This window comes from Paramormyrops kingsleyae, chromosome 17 (genome assembly GCF_048594095.1).
Source record: "Paramormyrops kingsleyae isolate MSU_618 chromosome 17, PKINGS_0.4, whole genome shotgun sequence".
NCBI lineage: Eukaryota > Metazoa > Chordata > Actinopteri > Osteoglossiformes > Mormyridae > Paramormyrops > Paramormyrops kingsleyae.
The window spans coordinates 9,715,779-9,740,811 of NC_132813.1; the positions used below are offsets into that span (position 1 = coordinate 9,715,779).

The 25,033-nt window shown below is 43.2% G+C and overlaps 2 protein-coding genes across 5 annotated transcripts in view; one reads left to right on the top strand and one right to left on the bottom strand.

Annotated features, from left to right (window-relative positions):
* Positions 1 to 249: 249 nt before the first annotated feature.
* scn4ba (sodium channel, voltage-gated, type IV, beta a) lies at positions 250 to 24,916 on the bottom strand. Of its 2 annotated transcripts, XM_072701246.1 has the most exons (6): positions 24,759 to 24,916; positions 24,377 to 24,631; positions 7,640 to 7,803; positions 6,925 to 7,144; positions 6,675 to 6,804; positions 250 to 5,304 (listed from the first exon to the last, which is right to left on the bottom strand). In XM_072701246.1, the coding sequence occupies exons 2-6, from the start codon at positions 24,468 to 24,470 to the stop codon at positions 5,211 to 5,213; spliced, it is 702 nt and encodes a 233-aa protein (XP_072557347.1). In that variant the 5' UTR covers positions 24,471 to 24,631; positions 24,759 to 24,916; the 3' UTR covers positions 250 to 5,210. The 2 variants fall into 2 exon arrangements, with proteins under 2 accessions (XP_072557347.1, XP_023689259.1); XM_023833491.2 differs by having other exon boundaries at positions 24,377 to 24,792.
* Positions 24,742 to 25,033, top strand: part of LOC111854957 (T-cell surface glycoprotein CD3 epsilon chain-like) — a 67,878-nt gene continuing 67,586 nt past the window's right edge. Inside the window, exon 1 of one of the 3 annotated variants that reach the window (XR_011983239.1) lies at positions 24,742 to 24,880. The gene's annotated coding sequence lies outside the window, so the exon portion shown is untranslated. The remainder of the gene's footprint in view (positions 24,881 to 25,033) is intronic. The other 2 variants (XM_072701247.1, XR_011983240.1) reach the window with 2 other exon arrangements.

Consider the following 25,033-nt stretch of genomic DNA (forward strand, 5'->3'; position numbering starts at 1 on the left):
CAGTCCATGCCTGGTTTTCACCAATGGCATCCTATCCCAGGTGTTCCTTACCTATTGCCATGTGCTTCCTGGGATAAGCATTAACGCAATGCTGGATAAACGGCATCAAATATAGGTTGGGGGGGGGGGGGGATTTTGAATAATTGATTATTTTTGCATGTGACTTTCAGTGAAAAAGTTGCAGCAGATGTGATATTAAGGGGTCAAGTTCTGGACACAAGTTACACACAGATCAGCCCAACAAGCAGCTTTTATCCAAAGTTTTATTTTTAATAGATACTTTTTTTTTTTACAATCCAGATAAACTACTTTAGTGCATAGTCATGAGCAGGTAGATGAAGGATATTGTAAAGAGGACAAGGTGGAATCGGTTGCACATTCGCTTTTTTATTTTTGTTCTGAAACAAGCTGTGAGGACAGAGGAACTGAGTGGGGCGACAAAGTGTCCCACAGAGAATTATAGCAGAGCCTGGGGTAAGGGGGGGGGTGGGGTCTCTGTCAAGGGCTGCACAGAGCCAAAGCTAGCTTTCCCCATTTTTTTTGACCCACAAAGTACAGTAGCATTTCAAAATGGGGGGGAGGGGGTGAACGTCTGATGAAAACGGCTCAACCTCTAATGAAATGTGGATGTGCAGTAGAGGTCAAAGTGAAGCCATCTATGTAGATGTTCCTGCCTCGTGGCTGCACGTGTGTGTGTGGATCTCGCTTACGGACTCTCCCATCCTGTCCGCCATATTGGCGCCATTGTGTGGCGTGCCGTCAGACCGTCCCGAAAGCTCCTACGAAAGCCGGTGCGGGTTGGCCGTCAGCGGGAAACTTTAGCCTCTCTCGCGGCGTCGACCACAAGGGTCAGATCGCAACTGGATTGTAGATGGGCTACGGTTTGTCCACCATTGGGGTGCAGGAGGAACAGCTGGGTGAACGAGGGGCAGCCTGCGAGGAGACCCGACGGCCATCTCTGCGCTGGAATGTGTCGAGCAGAGAGCAGACTTCACAAACTCATGGCGTGGCAGTGAGAGCAGGAGCCGCTCAGGCAGTGAGCCATGGGCAGTCATTTAAAATTCAGGTAAAAACTGCAGTATTATCAGGATTTGTACTTTTGAATCACTTTTTTTTTCTCTTAGATCACGTGTCTGAAATTGAAAAAATATCCATTGTTTTCCAAAGAGAACAACATAAATTTTAGTATTTACTAGTCATATTTTTTATGTGGAAAAACAGGCCTGGAAATTTAGACCCCATTGGTCCCCTGCTTAAGATGTGTTGAAGCCCAGCTTTTTAATATAGATTATTAAGTTTATTATTAAGTTTCATGCTGCCTGAGCACATGCCTTTGTAGAGGCCCAGCTGCCATCGTGGAATCCTGGTTAGGTGAGAGCCGTATGTATTTCACTGTGGTGCAGGTTTGGGGGGAGGGAGGGGAGGAGGCATGCAATGAGCCTTTTACGACACTATGACACGGTCCTCCCAGCCCTGTTACAGCCAGACCTAAGCAGTCGAGCCCAGAGACTGAGAATTCTTTAACTACACTTGACACAGTAATCCGAGATGGGAACATTTCTGGAAGAAATAAGTCAGGTTTTAGCCTTTGCTTGTGCTAAAGGTCTCAGTGACTCTCCCGGAGAAAAACCAAACAGGATGATTAAACAGAAAAACACAACAGGAGATAGAGATTGTTTCCCCCCCCCCACCTGTCAGTCTGCAATTATGCTTGGATCAGGCTGTCAGTGAGCTTAACAATATATAGGAGCTTAGAGAACTTACACCATATATCACAAACGTATCGACTCGTCAGTCACAGTGAGTGATGAACCTTTTTTGCACATCTAATTCTCTGCTAGCAACTTAGGCAAGCATTCCTTTGACAAAAAGCTTCTGGCCTTGCTGGTTGTTCATCCTGTGTGTTTTTCTGTGTGTACATGCGTCGGTGATCCATCACAAACACGGTATTCATGTCGCCACAGGCCTCCTCCTAGGCAGAGGCCGGCAGCTGACAGGAAATTAAAAATGGCACATTTCTTAGTGCCATTTTCTTACAAAAGAATGAGAGCGAAAAGTTAGCATGCCCTGACCAATAGGAACAGCTAAAAAAAATAGTGCATTCGATAGACAAAGCAACTCCAGGCTTTAATTCCATGTCAAGATCAAGGATTGATGGCTGTCAGGGATGTACTGGGCACATGCATCATTAATGCTGCCTATTGCATTGCCTGATTTCTTAAAATAAGCACGATTACGTTTATTATTGCTAGCGATATTATTATTATCTAAGAATGAAAACTAAATTCCAAAAACAAGCACAGTGTGATAAAGTGTTAATTGAGTCAATGCAGGTCCTGTGGGAAGTGGAGAAGCAAACGTTCAGCCTGAAGGTGACTGAGTCATGAACTATGCCGCTTTGACTCCCCAGGTCTCAGCATGGCCCCAGACGGCTTCCTCAAATGTACCTTCCCACTCTGCCCAGGAAGTATGACCCTACTCACCCCTCAGGCTGTAGCGGCTCCCCAATTGCTGCAGGAAAATTAAGTGTCTTTTTTTTTTCTTAAAAACACTTGCTGGCATGTGCTCGTCAAGGTGGAAGGTGGCAATATTCATCTTCATATTCTTTCAAAATATGGCTAATCACTGCACATCTTCCATTCCTGCCCCATGATGCATTGCATCTGTATCATTCTTTTAAAACGATATACCGCACGCTCAAACACTGGTGAACCTCCATTGTTAAAGTGCCAGAAAATGCTTTCCCCGCCACCCCCCCACCCTGCCGTGGTGGGAGCAGGCATATGCATGTACAATTCCAGCAGCTGAATGATTCAAAGTAACATTCAGTGACAGTTGTTCTGCAGTTAATGCACAAAAGCAATGTGAAGAGGTATATTAGCAACGTTAAATGGCAACATTAGATTAAAGAGGTACTGATGCATCATTCGTTGATATATTTTCTTTAGAATTAAAATATACATGGGAAAGCTTTAGGGTAAAGGATTTCTGAATATACTATAATAATACTGATATTTATCACTGTTTGGCAATATAACTGATTACATTTGTTTCTCAAATGTATCATTGTTGCACTTGGGCCGGACTCTAGTGCCCACCATTGCACTTTAGCAACACCTCACAGTGCCCTCTGCTGGTGACCTTTGGTTGACCTATGCACTTTGGATTCTGCAGCAGAATAATGCTACACTTCTACAGACCTTGGCACTGAACTAAAAGACTAGATGAAATGATTCTATTTATCTCTGGAGTGTGTCACCTAAAAATATTACCGTATTATGTCTCATTTATGGTGTTTACCTTGTGGCCTGTGTTGCTTAGAGTAAGTTTCAGACCCTACACCCACCTGAGAACCTATTGAAGGCAAGTGGTTGGAGGATGGGTGGATGTATGGATACTTTAATGATGTTACCTGGGTTACACTGTGCAGAACCTAGTTACACTGAGTTCCAGTGAACTTGTCCTCGTACATCTGTGATACAAGTTTGTGCATTCGAAAGTTACTGTCGAATGAATTCCCTGCCATTATTTTCAACCTTCCTTCTTCATAAACAAAACTTCTATGGCATCTGGAGTATGACCAGGCATGTACTTTCTAACTTTGTAAGAGAATTCGCCTGACTTACCAGAGGCCTTTCAACACTTTACCATGAGCAAGATGACAAGATGAACTTCTATTCTGGAGTATCACATAAGCAGTATATGGATCTCAGGGCTTATTTTAGTCGCTCATTAGCAAGGGCCAAGGACGCAGAGGAAGGTGAGGTGGGGCTCTGTGGTGGACACCAAAGTGGGCTTTGGCAGTGGTGCTTAGCAGAAAATTTCTGACCCATGGAAACTCTGGCCCTGCCATGTTCTCCATCGCCCAGATTTTCAGCTGACCTTGCATGCATGGAGTTTGAACCACCTTGAAGTTCAAATTGGTGACACAAAGGGGGGGGTGGAAAGCAAAGAATACTGAAAAATAAATAAGCAGTATTTCCCGTGTTGAGCATTATGTATATAAAATATTTTCACATGCTAAAAAAATGCATCAGCTAATTGTTAGAAGCAGCATCGTAATAGTTCATTCATTTTCTACGAGGGATCAGTTTTTAGGGATTGTCTTTTTTTTATCATTTTTTTATTTTGCTTTTTAAAGGTGTTTTATTGTTTTTTTGTTGCTGTTTTTATATTTCTTGTTTTTTTGTAGCAGGTTATGTCCTCGCTTAAAGCAGAGGAGGCTACTAGCTTTAACAGGCACCTGTGTTTCATCTAAAGCAAAGTGAATTGAACCAGAACTGGAATGGATCCAGATCCACACTCCAATGACTGCTCAGCATCCCACATTCATTCTGTGAACCGGTTTACCTCAGTGCTAACACGCTAATCCTCCAAATCAACCTGTCAGCAGAACTGCAATTTTGGAATATTTTATATACTTGTATACAGTCAAGTATTGCATTGAATTATCCACAGTGTGTCGATTCATCATCGTGTCTAAAATTAAATCCAGTGCTGTGTCTAAGAAATTTCTCCTGTTCTTATGTCTTGGATTAACATCTGAACCATGTATGTGGTTTCAGAATTTAAAATCCCCTTCACAAAAAAAAAAGTATTGATCAGGGTGTGAGGCTTACGGCAAGAATCTTAAAACTGTAAAACCAGGAAACCAAGCCTGGAATTTGATTTTTGTGCTGTAATACATATATGGCACTTAGCAGTGTGGCAGTGTGTGATTTACTGTTAATTTCAATGCAAAGCCGGACTGAACACAACTATATTGGGCCACAGATCATCAGTTACTCTCTGAATGTGGATGCCATTTTACTGAGGGTATCCAGTTTGTTGTCTTACAGGCAGTGAGTCGACTTTCGTGAAAGTGTTCTGTTGTATTCACACCGGGACAATCTGGATTGACTTCGGTTTTGAGTGCAGTCTTCACCTTGGGTAGTCATGGGGGTGCGCAGATCCAGCCCAGAGAGATTACAGGGTACATCTCATGTTCCCCATTCTCAAGCAAAATTTAAAATATATATGTATATATTTGTCATATACTTATATATAATAAGTTTTCGGTAGTTAAAGAAAAACAGTCCTTTTTTGTAATATTCTTTCTATGTACCTATTTAACACATATATATATATATTTTTTTTGCCTGTATACATATATACATGTATAAATATATATATATAGATAGATAGATATATAGATACAAACAGACATGTTTTCAAGCCTTTGGTGTCGCCTTGGTCTCAGCTTTGGCTCCAGAAAGGCCGTTCTCCGTGTTGTCAATCCCTGAAGAACTCACAAGGCACTCTTTACTGTTGGGGAAAACAGAGGGATGTGAGAGACTGGTAGCCAAGTGTAGTCAGGGACAGGACCTCACTATATGTTTGCTACAAGGTTATGGTACAAAGTTACGTTTAGGGCTAGGGTTACAATAGGTGATTTTGCTGGAGGTGCAATTGCACCCCCTACTGGTCAGACGAAAATGTATTTGAAAATATTAAAGTTCGATAAAGTAAAATTACAGTCATCCCTCTAGATTCACCTATTCGACATTTGTGGTTTCAGTTACGCACAAGTAGGCCATAAACAATTACATGGGAATATTTTTGTAACTTACCAAAAGAGCGCAGAAACTTGCAGACGACACGTAAGTCACAAATATATAAATGTACTATACTGAAAATGATTTGGATCATACAACTTATTTTTGGTTAAAAAAAAAAAAAAAAAAACGCGTGATTTACTCATCTTGGCTTGGGTACGCCATGCATTTTTGTCTCAGCAACTAGCCTCACTCAGGTGTGACCATGACATCTCGCTTTTCATGCAGTAACCTTTTCAGTTTTCCATGCTTGTTTCAGTGCTTTTTTAATAATAGGTCCAAAATGTAGTGCTCCGAGTGGACACGGTAATAACCTTTTTCATACAGCGGCATAATTTAGATGGTTTGTATATTATATAAAAGGCCTTGATAGGAAATGACAGTGTCTACAGTGCAGTACTATTTGTTTAGACACTGGTAATAAATAGACTGTTTACGTCATCGTTCAGGCTAGCAGAATGTTATGGGGTGAGTTTGAGGGGCTCTAATACTATTCATGAATTTTCACATTCGCTTGGATCTTCTGCCCCTAACCCTCGCGAATGTGAAGGGGTGACTGAATATTGTGAATTTATAAGAAAATATGGCTTGTGTTAGTCGTATAAATGTGTAATAATATCTTATTGTAAAGTATTTACTTTTTTTTCCCCCTTCAAATTTATTTATCTAGATGAATGACTGGTTGGGCTCTCTCACCTCGCAGCCCCTGGGAGAAAAGCCTAGAATCTCCTTTGAGGGTTACCGTTATAAAACGTCTCTTTCGCAAGTCAAATTATTTCATCCTTCAAGTACAGTTGCTTATTGAAATGAAAATTTGTATATATTAAAATTTAGAGGGATATTAAAAAAAATCCCTTTTACTTGTCCTTATAGGAAATGTGCAACACCGACAGTCTCACCAATGTATTTATGTATATCCTACTGACTGTTCTCCCTAATACAGCTTTTTGTTTAAAGTTTCTACATTACAGTACTACCTGTGACCTTGCTGTACATTTCTACAGTGATTATATGTACCGTGGTATCTAGTGCATTTCCTTTCTCTTTGTACCACCCCAACCCTCCATTGATGTCACTCACTTCTTCTCTTGGACCTTGCGCATGATGAGTTGAATGAGGGCCCTCATCACCATTACGAGAATGATCAAGCCAATAATACCTCCTACTACGGACAAAATGATGACTGTCAATGTGTTGTCAATCACCTTCACTGCAAAAGAAAAGAAACCATTGGTTGATATTAAAATGCTCTCTTCGGTATTGTATCCCATTGCGTGAACACCTGGGCTCCCAGTGTTTCGTTACAGGGTGTCCCAAGTAGCAGACTTACGCTCGTCCACCACAATAAGTGTGAAGATGGCACTGTGGTTGCGATTCTTTTCCTTAGGGTTGCGAGCGAAACATGTGTACTCCCCTTCATCGCTGTAGGTGATGTTCCACAGTAGGATGGAGATGTTGTTTTGTTTGCTGGTTCCCACGTACTCTACCCGCTCGTGATAGACCCGCACGTGTGGGTCCACGCCTTCGATGGGGATGACTGCCTCACACAGCTGGAAGTTTTGGATGGAATGGGAATTGGGGAACAGCAGTGAATGAATTCAGGTACAAAGTAGTATACTTCAGTACAAAACTGTACAAGATCTATATGGCAGAGAAGGTAAGTAAAGGACAATCAAAATTAATGGCCTTATCTTAATACATAGTCTCCAGATTTCAGATCCATAGAATTTGAATGGGATGAGCTGGACAGATGGGAGATCAAGGAGATGGGAGATTTCTAGTGCTTGTGAAGTAAGGTTTTTGAAGGCAAATTGTGGCACTTCTGAGGAATCCAAGACTCCTCAGGTATGTTCTCAGACGTGTTGAAGTAGTAACATTAAAAAGTTCTTACTCAAACTCAAAATATAGTCTGTGCAGTTTATTCTCTGCCAAAATTGAAGCTCACTTTAGATCCAGTGAAAACATCTGTCAAGTATTATGAAGTCACTATGAAGTCATTATGAAGTCATTATGAAGTCATTATGAAGTCAGACGGTATTGGTCACCTTCTCCATGGTGCCGTTGTCGTTGTATTGCCAGTTGAAGTAGAGGTTCTTGATGCCAATGCAGCTGCTGTAGGTGCAGGGCAGAAGGACAGTGCTGCCATTCACAGCCTCGACATAATGTACCTTACCCACAGATACCTCCAGTGCCTGTGAATACCACACCCCTGGAAGAGCAGAGGGAAAGAAGTCATAAAAGTTAAACAGGACACTCGGATTGAGGTGGGAAATGGAAGGAGGGGGCATGAATGATCATGATGATGAGCTGGAGCCATACCTGGATAGGGTGCCTGAATTATAATAGTGGTTAAGGGTTGTGATGGTCAAATGAAGCTTCATGAACCATTTGCTGTATTTTCTGACACCACTAGATGGTGCTATCTGTCCAAAAAACGGGATCAAAGTATCCCCCAATGCAAACCAAGAGCACCATCTAGTGGGGTCAGAAAATACCGCAAATGGTTCATGAAGCTTCATTTGGCCATCACTAGTTAAGTGGCCTACGACTCCTTATTCTGAAAGACTTGCATTCTGCTTCCGTGGCAGGGCAGTCTGTTCAGTGAGAGAGACACAGATGCGCTGATACCAGAGCCCCTTGAGCATGGAAATGTGGCCATTCATGGCTCTACTCAAGACGGGAGAGTATGACAGTGGGGTGAGATCAAAATGGGGTGTTTTTTTTCCATCCATGCCACCTCTAGGCCACTGGTATTTCTTGCCATTATACCGGCATCATCTCTATTTTTAAACCCTCTGGTTCCTCATCAGTAATTCATGCCTTGGACTGCTGCTTTATGAGGAGTAAACAGGAACTAAGCAGCACCATCTTTACAGCCATCAGGGTCAGAATCAGATTGGATGCCCTTCCCTCCATGCTCAATGATGCAGTTCAACTGTAGTTCATCCACAAGTGGCTAGAGGAGAGCAGCTCATATCCTCTAGCTCAGTGGTGGCCAATCTTATCCGCAAAGGGCCGGTGTGTATGCAGGTTTTTGGAGTAACCTTTAAGTCAGCTGTTCAAACCCAGGTGTGAGGACTCTTCAGCCAATCAGTCCTCTAATTAGTAATATAATTAGGGAGCTGCAGCAAAAACCTGCACACACACCGGCCCTTTGCGGATAAGATTGGCCACCCCTGCTCTAGCTGAACTGCCCATCCTTTAAGAAACAAACAGCTAAGCCTCTTTGCCAATGTAATACACATATACCAAAAATAACTTAATCCCAACTGTTGAGCTTTTAAGGGAGAATGCAGGGTTTTGTGGCATTTGGAAACGATAAATGCTGATAGGCGACAGGGGCACAGATGTATTAGTGTGATCAAAAACAGGGAGGCCAGCCAGAATAGTCTCCATGAGGCCAAAATGTAGTAACGGGAATGACCAAATCTTACCAACCAGTCTCATTCATAGATGCTGCATTTATTCAGTTCTCTTCTGGCCATCATATACTAAGATTAGGATGAACTTTATTGATCCCAGGTGGAAATGTGCATGCAGCCATGAGAGAACATAGCACAGATGAACATGTGTACAATGCAAAAGAGACAAAATATATATATGTGTGTGTGTGTGTGTGTGTGTGTGTGTGTGTGTGTTATATACGTATGTTGGAAACATACGGTCAATCTGGAAGCCGGTCGCAGGGAATCAGTGATTCCTCACCACTTCAAGGTTTTAGGTTCTTATCAGCTCCCACAATCCATAACCCCCCCACTGGCTGAATTACATAAATAGATATGCAGAAGAGAACGACTCTGAGATATTTCCTGCAGATACATACAGTATCATAAAAATAACCGCTGCTCTTTTCACGGCATGTTTGTCCCAGGCTTTGATTTTCTCTTTTTAGCTGTATGTCCATATAGGGAAGATCTCTTGTCTGACAATTAATTTTTATTTAATGCAGATGCAAATTGAAATTTCCATAAGAATATTTTTATTTCTATGTAGTTGTTTTAGTGTATGAGATTTAAATGAGGTTAAAAGATTTACTCACTGATGTATTGGATAGGACTTAACTCATTAGACTTGTAAAGAATTCATAATCTCGTATAATTTGTAGTGCCATTGCCCCCCTCCATTTGAATATAAATGTTCAATGTTATTAATAAGCAGGCACGTTTTTATTAACTTTTTTTTTGTGTGTAGCATGGGGTAGTTGTTTCACTCGCACTTCAATTTATACGAGCTTATATTCTACCCCACTAACAAATTTTCATTTTAGGAATGTTTACCGAATGTTACGATTAAGGTATGGAAACGTTCAAAGTGTTCAGTTTACCTGATGTTCCCAGAATATTATCCCACAACTAAACTACTCATACAACTATGCCTAATAATATGAGAATAAAGGGAGGACATAGTAGGGCAGTGGGTAACACACACGGCCCAGGCGGGCAGCATGTTCGCAGTACAGTTACTGTGCTGAGATTGACAGGACCTTTATTAAAATGTAAAATGTGGAAATGACGTTCCATTGACGTTCCATTGATGTTACAGTAAAAACGTTCTCTGCCGACTTTGTGAAGACCTTCACATAACATTGGCTAAAGTTCTGGGAATATTCCCTCTTAGCTGGGTATTACTTTTGAAATCCCTTCTGTCTCAAATGTCAAATTTATTTTAAATATCGGTTACCTCATCATGTGTTAAAATATTTGTCCAGTTGTCCAAGTCTCAGGAACAGACCAATATACGAGTTTAAACCACTAGAACCTGGTCAGGTACATATTGTTTTGTTTTGTTTTTTTGTGATCGAATGCCTTGACAAGGTGAAAGTTACTTACAGAAGTTTCTCTATAGAGGGTATGCACATGACGTCCCAGTAGACGGAAGTCACTGTGGTTACACCTGTCACTACAAGATCTGAGTCAACCGTGGATTTGTGTTGCCAATAACATAATACTTTTTCCATTCTTGATGTAATAGAAGCCGATAATGTATTATTACTAATAATACAATTTGTGAATGAAAAACATATCACATCATTGACAAATTCTTACATGATCGATCCTGAAGCCCTGAATAGCATTTTCTCATGGACTCAGGCTACTAGTGTTAAGGTCAACTCTACTGGATAAATGCCTAATCGGGAGACAATGTTTCCCCTTTAACAAACGACGTCATCTTTGTTGACCGATTGAGCCACTGACAAAGAACATCCTGTAACTAAATAACTATATTCAAGGCATCAGTTTGATTAACCTCCTTTTCAAACTTCTTAGGCACAGTATTGGTTAAGGTGTAGCGTCTCTATTCATGTTCCACATTCAATAATGGAGTGCAGGGATGATGTCAGACTGGATCTCATCCCAAGGTGGCGCAAGGCAACAGGAAATGGGTGCCCAGGACAGGATGTTAGACCATATAAGGGCACACAAACACGCTCATAAAACCTTTGGCAATTTAGGCCTGCAAATTCACATAACCACATGTTTTTTTGATTGTGGCAGGAAAACAGACTCCTTGGGGGAAATGTACACAAAACAGGAGCAATGTGCAAACTCCACACACACACACACATACACACACACACACACACACACACACACACACACATACATACACACATGCACACATACACACACACACACACACACACACATACACACACACACACACATGCACACACACATACATACACACACACACATGCACACATACACACACACATACACGCATACAATTTCCCCTTGTGGAGACCGAAAAAATAGGCTTTTATTCCATTATGGGGACATTTGGTCCCCACAAAGTAATATATACATCACAAACACACACCGAATATCAAACCACTGCAGTTTAGGAATAAAATCTAAAAAATCTCACTGTAACTGTAATCTAGGAATAACTGGCAGAATTCACACATCAATAAAACCTGCAGGTGGAAAGGCTGAAAAAGTCAAGTATTCACAATTCTGAACATTGCAGATAATCAGTTAATCAGATAATCACACCCTGCTCCTAATAATTGGTTTTAAAATGTCCCTCCCGTGATGGCTGGTTTGGACGAGCCTGCATTACAACATACACTCACTGCAGTAAGTCATTGGTTGGGGTGGGGGGAGATTGGGGGGGGGGGGGTATGGAAGAATTGCATGCTGCTTACTACTCCATCATCATAAAGTGCTGAGCTCCACATGGTAGCAAACAGAATGGGCGTGCATAAGATGGAGTGTTAATTAATCTTCATGGACCCGTGTCGCTGTGAAGCTGTCGGTGCGCAGCACCCATGCATGTCAGTGCAAGTTCCTGCGCATCTCTGCAGTCAGAGCTGCCGTCGAGACTCTAAGGGGGAGTATTCCCTTCTCCACAGCGCTCTGCTCTATCCTGCGAAATCGCAATAGAAACTGCTGCACCTTCGCTTTTCGCCCCATCGCCACCTCAGTCGCATTAACGACAGAACTGGGTGAAGCCGGCCATGGAAATAAAGGGTGGGGTGACATTTCAGTCTTCCCATTTTCTGCATTTCAGAAGTGAAATTCGAATGCAACATGAACAATTTGACAATTACGGCATGTGTCTAAGAGCACACATTAAAGTGTGCTGAACGGCAAATCAATTTGCAGCTCAGAGATAGCGACGGCTCATTAACAGGGGCAATTAGCAAATTAGGACCGGTCCAGCCTCCCTCATTAAAAAAAAGACTCCAGTAAGCACAGACTGAATTGGCCTGAATTTTAAGCTCAGCCACGGCACATTTTGGCTCCTTTCTCCCCCCGTCTCCTACTTTCTGTTCTCTTCCACTCCCTCTCCCTTAATATTTTTGTTTCTCTCTCTCATTTTTCCTCATGCAATGCTCCCCTTGCGTGGCAATCCGTGAACAATTTAGTCAAGGTTACCCCCAGATAAATCTCTCCTGCACAGTGTGTCTTTGCACCCCCCCCCCCCCACCCACCCGGATTGTCTCAGTCCATGTGTCCTGATTCAGTTTTTAATTTTAATCTGGGCAAGGTGGAACAGGGAGATGCTTAGTCTCATGCTGGGGGTGGCATAGTAGTTAGCACTATTTCCTCACACTGCTGTGACTGGGGTTCAAGCCTCCGCCCTCGGCTTTGCATGTGTGGTGTTTGTGTGTTTTTCCTCTGTTCTCTAGGTACTCTGCCCCCCCCCCCAGTCTAAAAAAACATACTAAGTTATTTATTGCATGACGTATGTGTGCCCTGTGATGGGTTGGCACCCAATTGTGTAGCTTACCAGGATAGACTCCAGATTACTGTGACCCTGAATAGGACAAGCAGATATAAAAAATGGATGGAGATGGAGGGATAATCACATGACCACTCAGGACCAAAAGGTAAGATGAGATGGGGGGGGGGGGGGGTGGTTCATGCATCCATCTCCAACTGTTTATCCTGATCAGGGTTGCTGGGTAGGTGGGGCAACAGCCTGGGTGTATACTGAGTACACATACACGCAAGCCCTCACTACAGAGACATTGGTTCATCAAACTGCATGTTTTTGGACTGCGAGAGGAACTCACAAACCCCTTAACAAAAAATAGAACCTTCAAACTCAGACTGTGAGCGGGATTCAAACACCCAACCCTAGATTCTGGGGGTTGGCGGCAGTGTTCAAAGTTACCCCAAGTTACCCCAAGAGGGTAGTAGTGACCACGAAAGCATTAAGAAACACAAAGGTCATACATGAAGTTTTGATACTGATATGATAATGAATTCTTAAGTAGGGAGACACACCGCAACAGCAATGTTCTGTTAGCATGTGTGCTAATGGGTTACCGCAGTGTTTGTTGTTGCTGGATGTATAGAATGTGGCCTCAGTGAGGTCTGAAATTTCTGCTGATCCAATCATCTCCGTCTAAAAAGGAGGCGCCGACTGAATGCAGACCCCCGGAGAACAACTGCTAAAGCGAGATAAAAAATCCAGAGTTCCGGAGAGTAGGAAGTGTAGCGTGTCATAATAATCACCAGCATTAATCACGCTCACAAATATTTATGACAACATAATGCAGCTGTATTTTTTCCATTCTGATATTTAAGTCGCAATGGAGACTTTATTAGGTACAGAATGATCCTCAAAACATCATGTGGGTATAACTAAATACTCCCAGAACCCAAATAAGACCAAGGGGCCCAGTTGCTGTTTGGTTAAGCATTAGAACAGGTGCAAGAACTAAGTGATTTAAAATGTGGTACGATTTTCGGTGCCAGACGTGTGTGGCACTCAGCATCTCAGAATCAGCCACCCTTCTGGGATTCTCACACACTGCAATGCCTAGAATTTTCAGAGAAGGACAAACAAATTAGTTGTGTTTAAAAAATCCAGTCAATGTAAGGACTATGGGTTTGGTGATGATAGAACTCAGAGGTAAACGCCAGACTCGTTACATCTAAGAAGAACATAACAGGAAGTGCAAAAATAACAGTTCAGCACAACAGTGGTGTGCAGAGTAGATTACATGAATACACAACTTGTCCGCCTTTGGAGTCAAAAGTTGGTCCTACCTGGTACTAGCTGGTGCGCCTAATAAAGTATACTACTGAGTGTATTTTTCTAAGAAATAATGTAATTTTCTTTGTGTTTATTTAACGGAGCAATTTATTAAAAGCAGCATTTTTTATGCATTCAGGGGCAATTTACAACTTTAAATATATATACTGAGTTACTTTGTTTCAAACCTTGATTTCAAGCCTGTTATTTTTTGTTATAATTTTATAACTTATGTACTGTAAGTTAAATATAAATATTGTTAACCAATCAGAATGTCCCAAGCATGGTGAATCAGTGGCTTAAATCCTCTCTCCACTGTATGTATGTATGTGTGTGTGTGTGTGTGTGTGTGTGTGTGTGTGTGTGTACATGATCTATTTCTGTCATGTGAGTTTCCTCTTTACAGGGTCTGCCTCTGCCTTATGCCCTAAGCTGAGTATGACAGGCTCTGAGGCTCCCCACCCAGGATAAGTGGATATGTGACGGATAGATGAAATGAGCTAAAGTAATAATGGATGATAATGATAATTCTAAAAAGGCCAGTACTGATAAAAACAGAGACATCTACATGATACAAGCCATTTCCACCACTTTATATTATCCATCCATTATCCAAACCCCACTGGGGTCACAGGGGGCCCAGAGCCTATCCCAGGAGCATCAGGCACAGGTGGGAACCAACCCTGGATGGGCACCAGCATACTGCAGCCTGTACACACTCACATTTACACAGCTACAGGGCCAATCAACCTGCCCTGCACACTTTTGGACTGTGGGAGGAAACCAGAGCCCCTGGCAAAAATGGGGAAAGCATGAAAGGACCTAGGGTCGAACAACATAGTTTTATACTATTACGTATGTATTAATTAACCACAAACTAAGTCTTAGTTACATGCTGATCTCATGTTAATTCACCATTAATGAATCATGATGCATGTTTTATCTCAAGCAGTTACTACATTTGTTACTGTATCTGTTACTTCTGTAACACTTTGTGAACTACTGAAGGAACACCTAAGAAACTACTGGAGGAACAAGTAAGGCATAACACAAGAAATGATGTCATGTTTGTTCATTAATGAATCGAGATATCTTTTTTCTCTCAAGTAGCAACTCTATTGCTCTTTTTGCTCATGATTTATACTTCAGTGGTAACTGTGTTATTACTAAGTATTTGTGCCCCATCAAGTAAAGTGTTACCAATTTTGCTTTAAATACTTAAACATAATCTCCATGCTATTAACAGTTACTAGTAATCAAGTAATGAAAATTACTTTCTGTGTATGTGTCTGTTTATCGAGAAATCCGGAAGTCCAAATATGTTTCAAAGTATGCCGTTATAATAATGCGTGTCATGAACTTCGTAATATACAGATTACACTGTAGAAATGCTCTACAGCATATTCTAAATGGAATGTAAACAAATTTGAAAGGGTTTTCAAATTAAAATCTGGAATTAAAAATACAATCTTATTAATCAGACTGGCAAGATTTTCCTCTATTCAACAGTGTGTCAGCAGTCAGGAAATTATAACAATTTTTGCTGAAAAAAACAGGCTTTAGCTGGCTGTGACTTCTAAAGTACTGAACACACTGTAACAGAAACTCTAGACCTCCTATCTGTAAATCTGGTAGTGAACTAAAAGCACTCAAGCCTCACGTTAAACTGTCATAGGTTTAGTGAAGTAGTGGTAGTAAAGAATGCAGTGTATGTCATCACTGACAGGGACCTGAGACAGAGACAAGACCTAAACAGGCAGACTTCACACTAGCTACAGTCTTACAGGAAACAGGAAGTAGTATAGAGGGGCCACCGTTTAAGTTGGAGCTTCACATATTACAACATTCAATAGCACCACAAAAAGGATGATTATTACTAGACAGGCAACACATTTGCGGTATTTTCAAGCTGTGCTTTTTGTTGCTGTGGCTTGCTCGCTGTCATTATAACGTCAGAATCTTATTTGCTTCAGCCAGATTGTTCTGCCAAAAATTCCAGTGTTCGTATCTTTATAATTATCCCAAAGTAGCTGGATTTGAAAGGGAGCGAGTTGCCGGTTTGCTCCAGCCGCTTTTGGAGGACAGTAATGTCACCATTCCCCCTCTCCCCCGGGAGGTGTACACACACAGACCCCCACAGACACGGCCTCCCTCCCTGCCCACAGCCAGGAGCTCTGCAGTGCTCCGCTTTTCCTTTTTTCTCTTTCACCTCCTCCCTCTCTCTTCCCATTCACAATGCGGCACAGAGATGCGGCAGGAACATGCCGGCAGTCACTCCCTCGCACACACACCCAAATCTCCGTGCCACCTCCACCTCCCCACTGCTACCAGATTAGGGACTGATTCTTACATCCCTGAGTGGGGGAAGGAAGGGGAGGGAAGGACATTCTTTTTATTTATTTTTTTTGTTTGTTTTCACTATTTTAATTGCTTCCTTTCTCTTTTTTTTCTAGCTGCCCCACAATCTGCCCCGTTCAGTGGTTTGTCCCCCCACCATGGATCTTGACCCCCACCCCCCCCCCACCCCCGAATCTCGCTTAACTGCAGATGAAACGGTTTACTGCTTGCGAGGTCCTTGTTCGTCCAAGGGCATCCGAGAGCAGCTAAACCCATCACCACTAAGAGCGGGCCTGGCTTCCCCTGGGGCGGGGGGATGTTAAGCTTTTTTCAGTCTTAATTAAAGACCCCACGCGATTACAAAAGCCGGGGCTCGTTTAAAGTATGGCCTCATCCTCTCAGTCTCTTCTTTTGTAGTGCGGATAAGATGGATCGCCATCTCAGAGCACTAAATTATTTTGCTATATAACTATTTATTGCCTGTCTCTGGATTTGACTGAAGCCTTTTAGACTTAGTTTTTTTTTTCAAAGCAATGGGACTTTGTGTTCTGCTCTATGAGGCAATATATATATACAGTACAAAAATTCATACTTCAAATGCCTTCATTGTTGGCTATGAGTTATATGGGCTAAACAGTATTGCTAACGGTTCCCCTGCCTCTCAAACCAGTCTATCCAGTCCTACCGGGATTTACTGCTGATAAACTCCTTCCATGAGGTAATAAAGGAAATCTATACCGCTTGAACATATAGAAGGTGGGGTTGAGTCACTGATACGATGAGGTAACTGCTAACATTTAGAGCAAGTCCACGAGAGGTTGTAACTTCAGAAGTCAAATCTCAAATACATTTTGTTTGACAGCCGTACTGAAACATGTGTCATACTGAAAATGGTCTGTAGATCTTGCTCTGCTTCTTCTGCCATTTTTTCCCAGTTTCTCCTCCGTCGCCTGTTTCTGTCTTTCACCCGCTCTTCAATGTATATCCCAAGGCCCACCCACTTTGTACCAGCTTCCAGTCAAGCTCTGCCTTTTCCTCCCTCTCCACTCCTCCTCCAAGCCGTCACAAAACCTAAAGGTAGTGAATAATTACCCCCCCCCCCCCCCCCCAATGGGACAGAAGTGCTGACAGCAGGACTTCCTGTCCAGCTCACGCGTCTCTTCAGAGCCTCCGCAGACAGACTGAGACCTTGAGGAAGTGATTTCATTGGGTGGAGTCTTTTAATGGTGTGTCTAAAAACAACAAGACACCGCAGTGGTCCATCACCCTGCATCTATGTCCTCGGTTTTTCCCACAATGCATCTGGCCTGTGACTAGAAAGCTGCTACCCCAGATCTCCTGATTTCCGAAAGCATGGTATTACTTACAGTAACACCGCAAATGACCAAAATGCACTAGAGCATTTCAGCACATGCCCATCTGAGTCAGACTAAATGCAATTAGTGTGTGTCACGCTAAACCCGGAACAACACTGACGTAGAAACAACCATGATTCCATTACAGGACGACTAATAAAATGTAGGAGTATGCTTTATTTGTAATTAGATATCAGTTCTGTACATTGTATACTGTCAGAAAACAGTCAGATTTGTATCTTTGAGGGTAATATTACTTGTCACTGGGGTTGTACCCTCAAGGATCTACAAATAGTACTGTACCTCCAGCTGTAGGTAAATGTACCTTTCAGTCTAATTTAAGGTACAGAAATGGACTCTGAGGAACATTTCCGTACCATTGGGGTACATTAATGTTATTTGTACCTTGGGAAACGAAACTGTACCAGGGCTGTACCTTTTTATCTGACAGCATAGTGGATTGAATCCTTCCTAGCAAAGGTCTGGCTTAGGTGGATACTGGCAAGGGCAAGATGGGTAATCGCCCAAATGCACTTTCAATAACATAACGGGGACCTATTAATTCTGTCCCCTATTAATATACAGTACGAGCATGCTAGATTATGATATGTGCTTAAAAGTACAATAGGTAGGGAAAATTCTAGTGACATAAAAGCACTTATTAAGTCAAGATAGGTGTAACATTTTATATTTACAATAGTTTTTTTCTAGGCTTTCTATGTTTATTTTATTCAATAAATAATGAGGTAATAATGCCACCCTGGGAACCAGGATTACTATATTATTCAGTTAACAGTATGGAAATTATATTGTAGAGTCTAAGTGGTTGTGTAAATTAAAGAAGAGATATTGAAACAACTGGCTACGTTTCAATGCAGTGTTTCTCAATCCAGTCCTCGGGGAGCCGTAGACGGTCCACATTTTTGATCCCTCCTAGCTCCCTGCCAGAGTGTACACATTTTTGCTCTCTCCTGGGATCTGATTGGTTATCTCTCTGAACCAATCATTTTCATTCTGCCCTCAGAACATATTTGTTCTGAGTAAAACTCCCACAAGAAAAGTAAGCAGTCAACAAATGAACCCCTGAATTCCGTTACCCCCACCTCCCCCAGACTCCACTCACACATTGCAGGAACGGGCAGATCATCCAGTACCGAAAAGTTTACACCACCTCATAACATCACGTATTACTGCTGTGCTGCTGCATAACTTATACAGAATCACTGGCATAATAAAGAAATTGAATCTGACTATTCCAACTCTGATGTCCGAATCATAACCCTAAGATGCAGCTCAACCCAAGTTCATGTAAGCCAGCTGAAGCTGGGGATGTGCAGTAGTCCATACAAACACACCACGGTAAGTGTACACATCAACAGCGATGATATAGTCCTTCCAAACCATCTTCAAATCCCGTGGGACTTTTTCTGTGCTTTCATTTCATTTGCCAGTGGCCTGGAGAGAACATCTGACCAGGAATAAACAGTTCTACCACAAAAGCCCACACTACCCATAATCCTCCTGCCTTTGGTTCTTTAATAGGAGTTCACCAGGGCTGCCTCCACAATACCTGATTGACGCAAATGTTCGAGATGTTCAGGTTTTCGCTGTTTATTGCTGTTGTTGAGTTGACATCGCCTTTACCAGATCGTTCAGTGTAGGATTCTGTAACATCTCACGGGTTTGCACTAGGTTCTATCGTTTCATCATTTAATTTCTCTGAAGGACCTCAACGTTGCGTACCATTGATATAATCAGGGGATGCTTCAAAGCTGCAGTATGGATCTGTAGGCCTGAAAGTTGGACTGATAATCACAGAGCGATGCATATTAGTGTATCACTTGCATCTGTGCCTTTTTAACTCACAGACCCATTTCCATGCAGGTGTCTTATGCATGTACTGTATGTTGCCAGGACTCTCAAGTTTCATCAAAAGTTTGGAGTGAGATTAGATGGGTTGGGGGCGGAGCGTGTGTCACACCGTCAATGCCGATGAGAGCCCTGTCTACCGCCGTCATCGGATCTTGTTCTTCCACCTCGTCCGCACTCCGTGTGCACATCCATGTAATAACGAGGTTGCAGCGGGATCAAGTGTAACTTATTTTGGAATGTCCCCGGAAGCAACAGACGCTATTTCCTGATTGGCTGGTAGATGGCTGTTGACTCTATAAATCAGGACAGCTAGGAACCGCATCTCGTCTATTAATTCCACATAGCAGAACACCAAGGTGGACGTTACCCCTTACTTGAGAAACACAAGGTGTGACGTGTGAGCGTGTGAATTGGTTGAAATGCATGTGTCTCACGGTCAGTGCCCTGATGTTGCAGCAGCACAGTATTGCTGTGTCATGCACCACATTACATCAGGTTGTAGCTGGCAGTCTAACATGGGGTATCTGCTCCCTCATATCTCCATGTGCTGTGCTGGTTACCTTTGAGTTCCCCTTCTATTCAGAGTTTTCCCATTCCTGTACCTCTCCATGCCTGGAGTTCTGATAATATAGAAAGACTCTGCACATCATGCAGCAGCAACGTTCGGGGGCCAATTAACTTCTCTGGGGCCCTAAGGTGACATGGCTATGAGGCCCCCAAGTGGGCCAATTTTTGGAGCCGAAAGAGAAATGAGAAAGCATGAAAAATTATTCAAAGCCAATGATCGGCTGATGGGTGTTGGCAGTAATATTTGCCAATCAGGGGGTTGTTTTTGGCCAGATTTAATAAGTTTAACTGTTCAATTTTTCCCAAGGTAGGATGGGACTGCAACCTGTAGGACAACTGAAGCGTTAAGGTGCTCTTGGTTAGGGGGAGTAAATTTGTCTCCGATGATAAGGAAGTTACCACAATGTATGAGTGGAGACTGGGAGGTCGCAGACTTCGAGGTCTCAGAATTAAAGAATGAGGTTTGTATGTGGTTCGAGTGGAGGTTTGTTCACCGAGTCCAGAATTCACTGTGTGTGAGGTATGACCAGAAAAATAGCATTTACATAGTCAGTAGCTTTCATTTAAGTGGTTTTTCATTCAAGCGACCGCTTGGGCAGTACAATAATATATGAACTTTCTCCCTCTAAGGCTGATTATGTTCATTTTTCTCTTTCGCTCTCATTAAGATAGATGGGGGGTGGAGGGGGTTAGGGAGCTGTGAGGAGATTCGAACGAGTATAACCTGAGTTTCTCTCACCAGTGCTAGCAGCTCAGAGCTAATCTTGGGTTAAGCTCTGCGCTACAGGCACGAGGGGACACAGAGTAGCCTACAGACGCAGCGGCGGACAGGGGATCAGGGAGCCACGCAGGCTGGGAAAACTCGGGAAACAGAGAATGTAGGAAAGAAACATTTTTACTCCATTTAAGAAGCTATTGCTATATCGCTATCTGACTGATGGATGCTAATGTAGCTTTATTTTCAGAGACCTAATATACTGCATCAGAGATGAATAATCATTCACACGGATGATACAGTGAACAGGAAATGGTAAGAGTGTCACACTTTCACAGATTAGCATCTTTGCCTGAATCACACAACAAGGTGGCTATGCCTCTTTGACCCCATATTTTGAATAAATTATCGTCTAGCATATCGGACCGCTAAAATATTCCGTTTGACGCCATCACTGCACCATAACGCCGCAGATGCGCTGTGACGAGTGGGCTTAAGGGCAAGCCTCGCCACCCAGCAGACAAAGGGCAGCGTTTCCGAATGCATCCCTGTCCCCCCCCCCCACCCCCCACCACCCCCCACCGAATCACTCATCAAAGAGCCGGAGCTTGAGATCAGGCCCACAGCGGATGTTAAGCCAGGAATTGACCCAGCCGTGCATCCCGGCCCCTGTGCTTCAGCCTTTATCTGCACATTTCTGCTTTTCTGATTGGGCGTTCCCAGCGATGACTCGAGGTTACGGGAGACGTCCTCCTCTGATGGCTGCGCTAGTCTGCTGGGCTTTGCAGACGCCTTAGAACCAAAATTAATAAAAGAGAGCACTGGAAAACTGAGTAGGATGGCAGTGTATCCATGGGAACTCTTACGCTCCTTGGATCATTTTGTCCCAGGTATTAATAGGTTATGCTGAGAAATAGTAACAACCAGGCCCATTAACAGTTATTACACATTTATTACATACATCATTTTTGAACTGGAATCGGCTCGGAGGTGACCGTTCCATTGCAGAGGTTCTGGTAGGAGTTCTGACAACCAACATCACTTTTTAATAAGCTAGATCAGGGCCTTGGTCTGTAGTGGTTAATAATCATCCTGTTTACTCAGCACCATAAAGATCCAAGTGCCCCTCTTCTGAACGGCATGAAAAATTAAACGCACATTACTGGTACAAGGTCTCTAGCTCTGGTTTGTGTCCACTTGAGGGTCACAAATTTGAGAAACGTTGGGACCTCCCCCAAAAATTCATTCTGCAAACCTTATTGTGAATGTGCCCTCCGTATCATGCCTTTGTTGATAATCAGAGCCTATTGTTCTCTGTATTCATACTTTACATTTGATGTATACATAATTACGTACATACACGTGTTTCTTGTGTATACATAATTATTTATATGTTCTGCAATGGATTAGGTGTCCTTGCCTTAAAACCCCTGCTTCCTGGGATTGGCTCTAAGCTCTCTGTGCTGGATGTGCAGTTATAGAACAGGGATGGACAGATAACTATGCACGTTGATGTTTATTATGTATGGAGAAAGATGTGGAAATCTTACAGTACTTATATAGCTCGTCTCTCAAAGGAGTAGTCTGACTCTGTTTATGAAGCGAGCAACCTGGAATAAATTTTGGCACAAACTGCGTAACGAACAAGAGCCAATCATCTAGAAGTTTTCATATCACAGTTTTATTTGTCCGGGGTTCCCTCAAAATAGTCCCTTCAAAAATGTAATTCGGTTTTATGTCTTTGTTTACTAGTAATGCTTTTGAAGTCCAGCCACACTTTGCCTTGACAGTTGCGTCACCAAGCTGCTGTTTCCTCATTAATCAGATGTTTTTACACCACAATACCTCTGCGCATCCATTGGCCTGCTGGGGGGGGGACAGTCTTTGCGGGTCATGGGCTCCATTTTTGTTTTACACAGGCTGCAGAAACAAATGTTTCATGCAGTTCTCTCCGGAGGGAGCACGTTCATCTGCTTTTTTAGAAAGTATATTCATACAGCCGTTTCGGACACAGCAGGTCGTTCACCGTACGCTTTGGGAGTGTCACAGGCTGACTTTAACGATGACATTCATAGCGCATCTCTGCAGCACTCAGGCAAAGAACCCCCCCCCCACGGACAGGGCTGCAAAATGTCCCAACCGGGTTATGGGACTGTTCTGTGTTCATCAAAGCGGAAAGTGCTACGTTGCCCCTTTAACCTTCTAAAATGAGGAATTAAAAACTTCTCTCCTGTACTGCATTAGACATTTCATCATTAGTGCTTGGTCTAATGTGGGTGATTATTATGCAAAATATCTAGTTATTTATTACTAATTAACACTGTTATGTAAATATATGTATTGCATAATTAATTGTATTGTTATTTTGATATGTAACATATCAACCAGTTGTTTCTGTTGAAAGCTGGGGTTAGAACGCTTCTGTTAAAACGCTTGGTTTAGCCAGTGAGGTCTGGAAATATAAACGCCACTGCAGCATGGAACACTAGTAAAGTAACCGATTTAACTTTACTAACCAAGTGCAAGTGCAGCCCACCATCTTGCAAATATCATCAGAATCCCAACTACATACAGCATAGTGTCAGAAAACTGTTCCACCCAGAAAGACGTCAGTATCTGTGCTCTGAGATGTTAGGCTGGAGCGTGAACGCCTCTAAGCCACACCATTTTTTTTTTTTTTTGCCTGTTCCAAAAGGCAAACCTCTCTGTACATTTGCTACATCATGCCCCGCTGACATGCGATAAAACAAGTATAGAAACAGAAGGACCAGAATCTTCAGCGGTGCTGCATGATATGGGTCTGGGTATTGCCATTCTAGTTGTGAGTAACTTTCTACCCAGTAGAATTCTCCTGGCTGGCAGAAAGTGCCAGGAGACAAAGTGTCACATCGGCCTCCCCCTCATCACGCCCTCTGAGATATACAACACTTGACTGCGTCCTCAACACCTTTCCTATATATAAATGTCCAATGGCAGCCACTACAGCCCTGAAAAATGGACTCCAGAGACGGATGAATGCCTAGTTCCCCATCAGGACGACAGTCTCAATGTACCATATAGCTTATGTTTATTTAGATTTTTATTTTGTATAATGTCCTTTTCAGCAGTGTTGGAAAGAACATCACGTGCAAATGCAAAACCTCTCCTGCATCTGCCCGGGCCGTGCACTGCGAGATAGGCGAGAAGGCATCAGAGAAGCGGCAGAGGCTCTGCACCAGGGCTTCCCCGTCTACCGACCTGCCAAAAAAACATCCCCATGCAACAAGTAGTTAAAGGTGCGACCCAGCCCATCTCTCTCGCCAGTTTGTGCAAGGTTCGCAAAAAGCCAGAGTGACTTTGGCTGCCGCCCCAGAGACGAACGAGTGAGCCGTCGAACGGTCGCAGAGGGCAAAGCGAGGAGCAAAGGGAGGAAGGCGAAGGCTACCAGGACTCTCCTGCGTACTCACCGACGAAGAGAGCGAGCAGCAGGCTGGCGTGAAACGTGCCACCCAGCCGGGCGTACCGGCACAGGGCTGAAGCGCTGCCCTTCCAGGAATCCATATTGGCACGTGTAGAGTTTTCGGTCTGCCCCACGGGCTCTGAAACTCTTCCCGGGGACGTTTCTCAGATCGGGCAGGGTGAAGAGTTGGCGTTAGCGTGTGGCATGAAAAAAGAAGGCAAACAAACGCTCCCCTCGGGGTTCTTCTTGCCGCTGCTGGACACTTGGAGGAAAAGGGAGAAGAAAAGGAGGAGTGAGGAGCAGATTATGCAGGTAGCAGAGGAGTTCTGCGAAGACCTCAGTCAAAAGTGAATGGTTAAAAAAAATGCAGGTGGAGGAGAGCAGGGAACCTGTTCGAGGGGCTCAGGACGCCGAGCCACTCCTGACGGTCGCCCTCGTGTGCCGCTTACAGAACTGGCAGCTCCCAGACCACGTGAGGAGAAGAGCAAATATATCGCTGGCGTCCGGAAAGGTGAGGCTGGGGCGCGGGATCCGGTCTGGGGGGGAGAATCGTTCAGGCTGGCCCCCCGCGTGAGTTTACGGCAGGGGGGGTGGGAGGGGGCGACGGGCAGGGGAGGGGGGGAGCGGACGGAAGAGGAGCCCAAGGAGGGAGGTGACGGGCAGG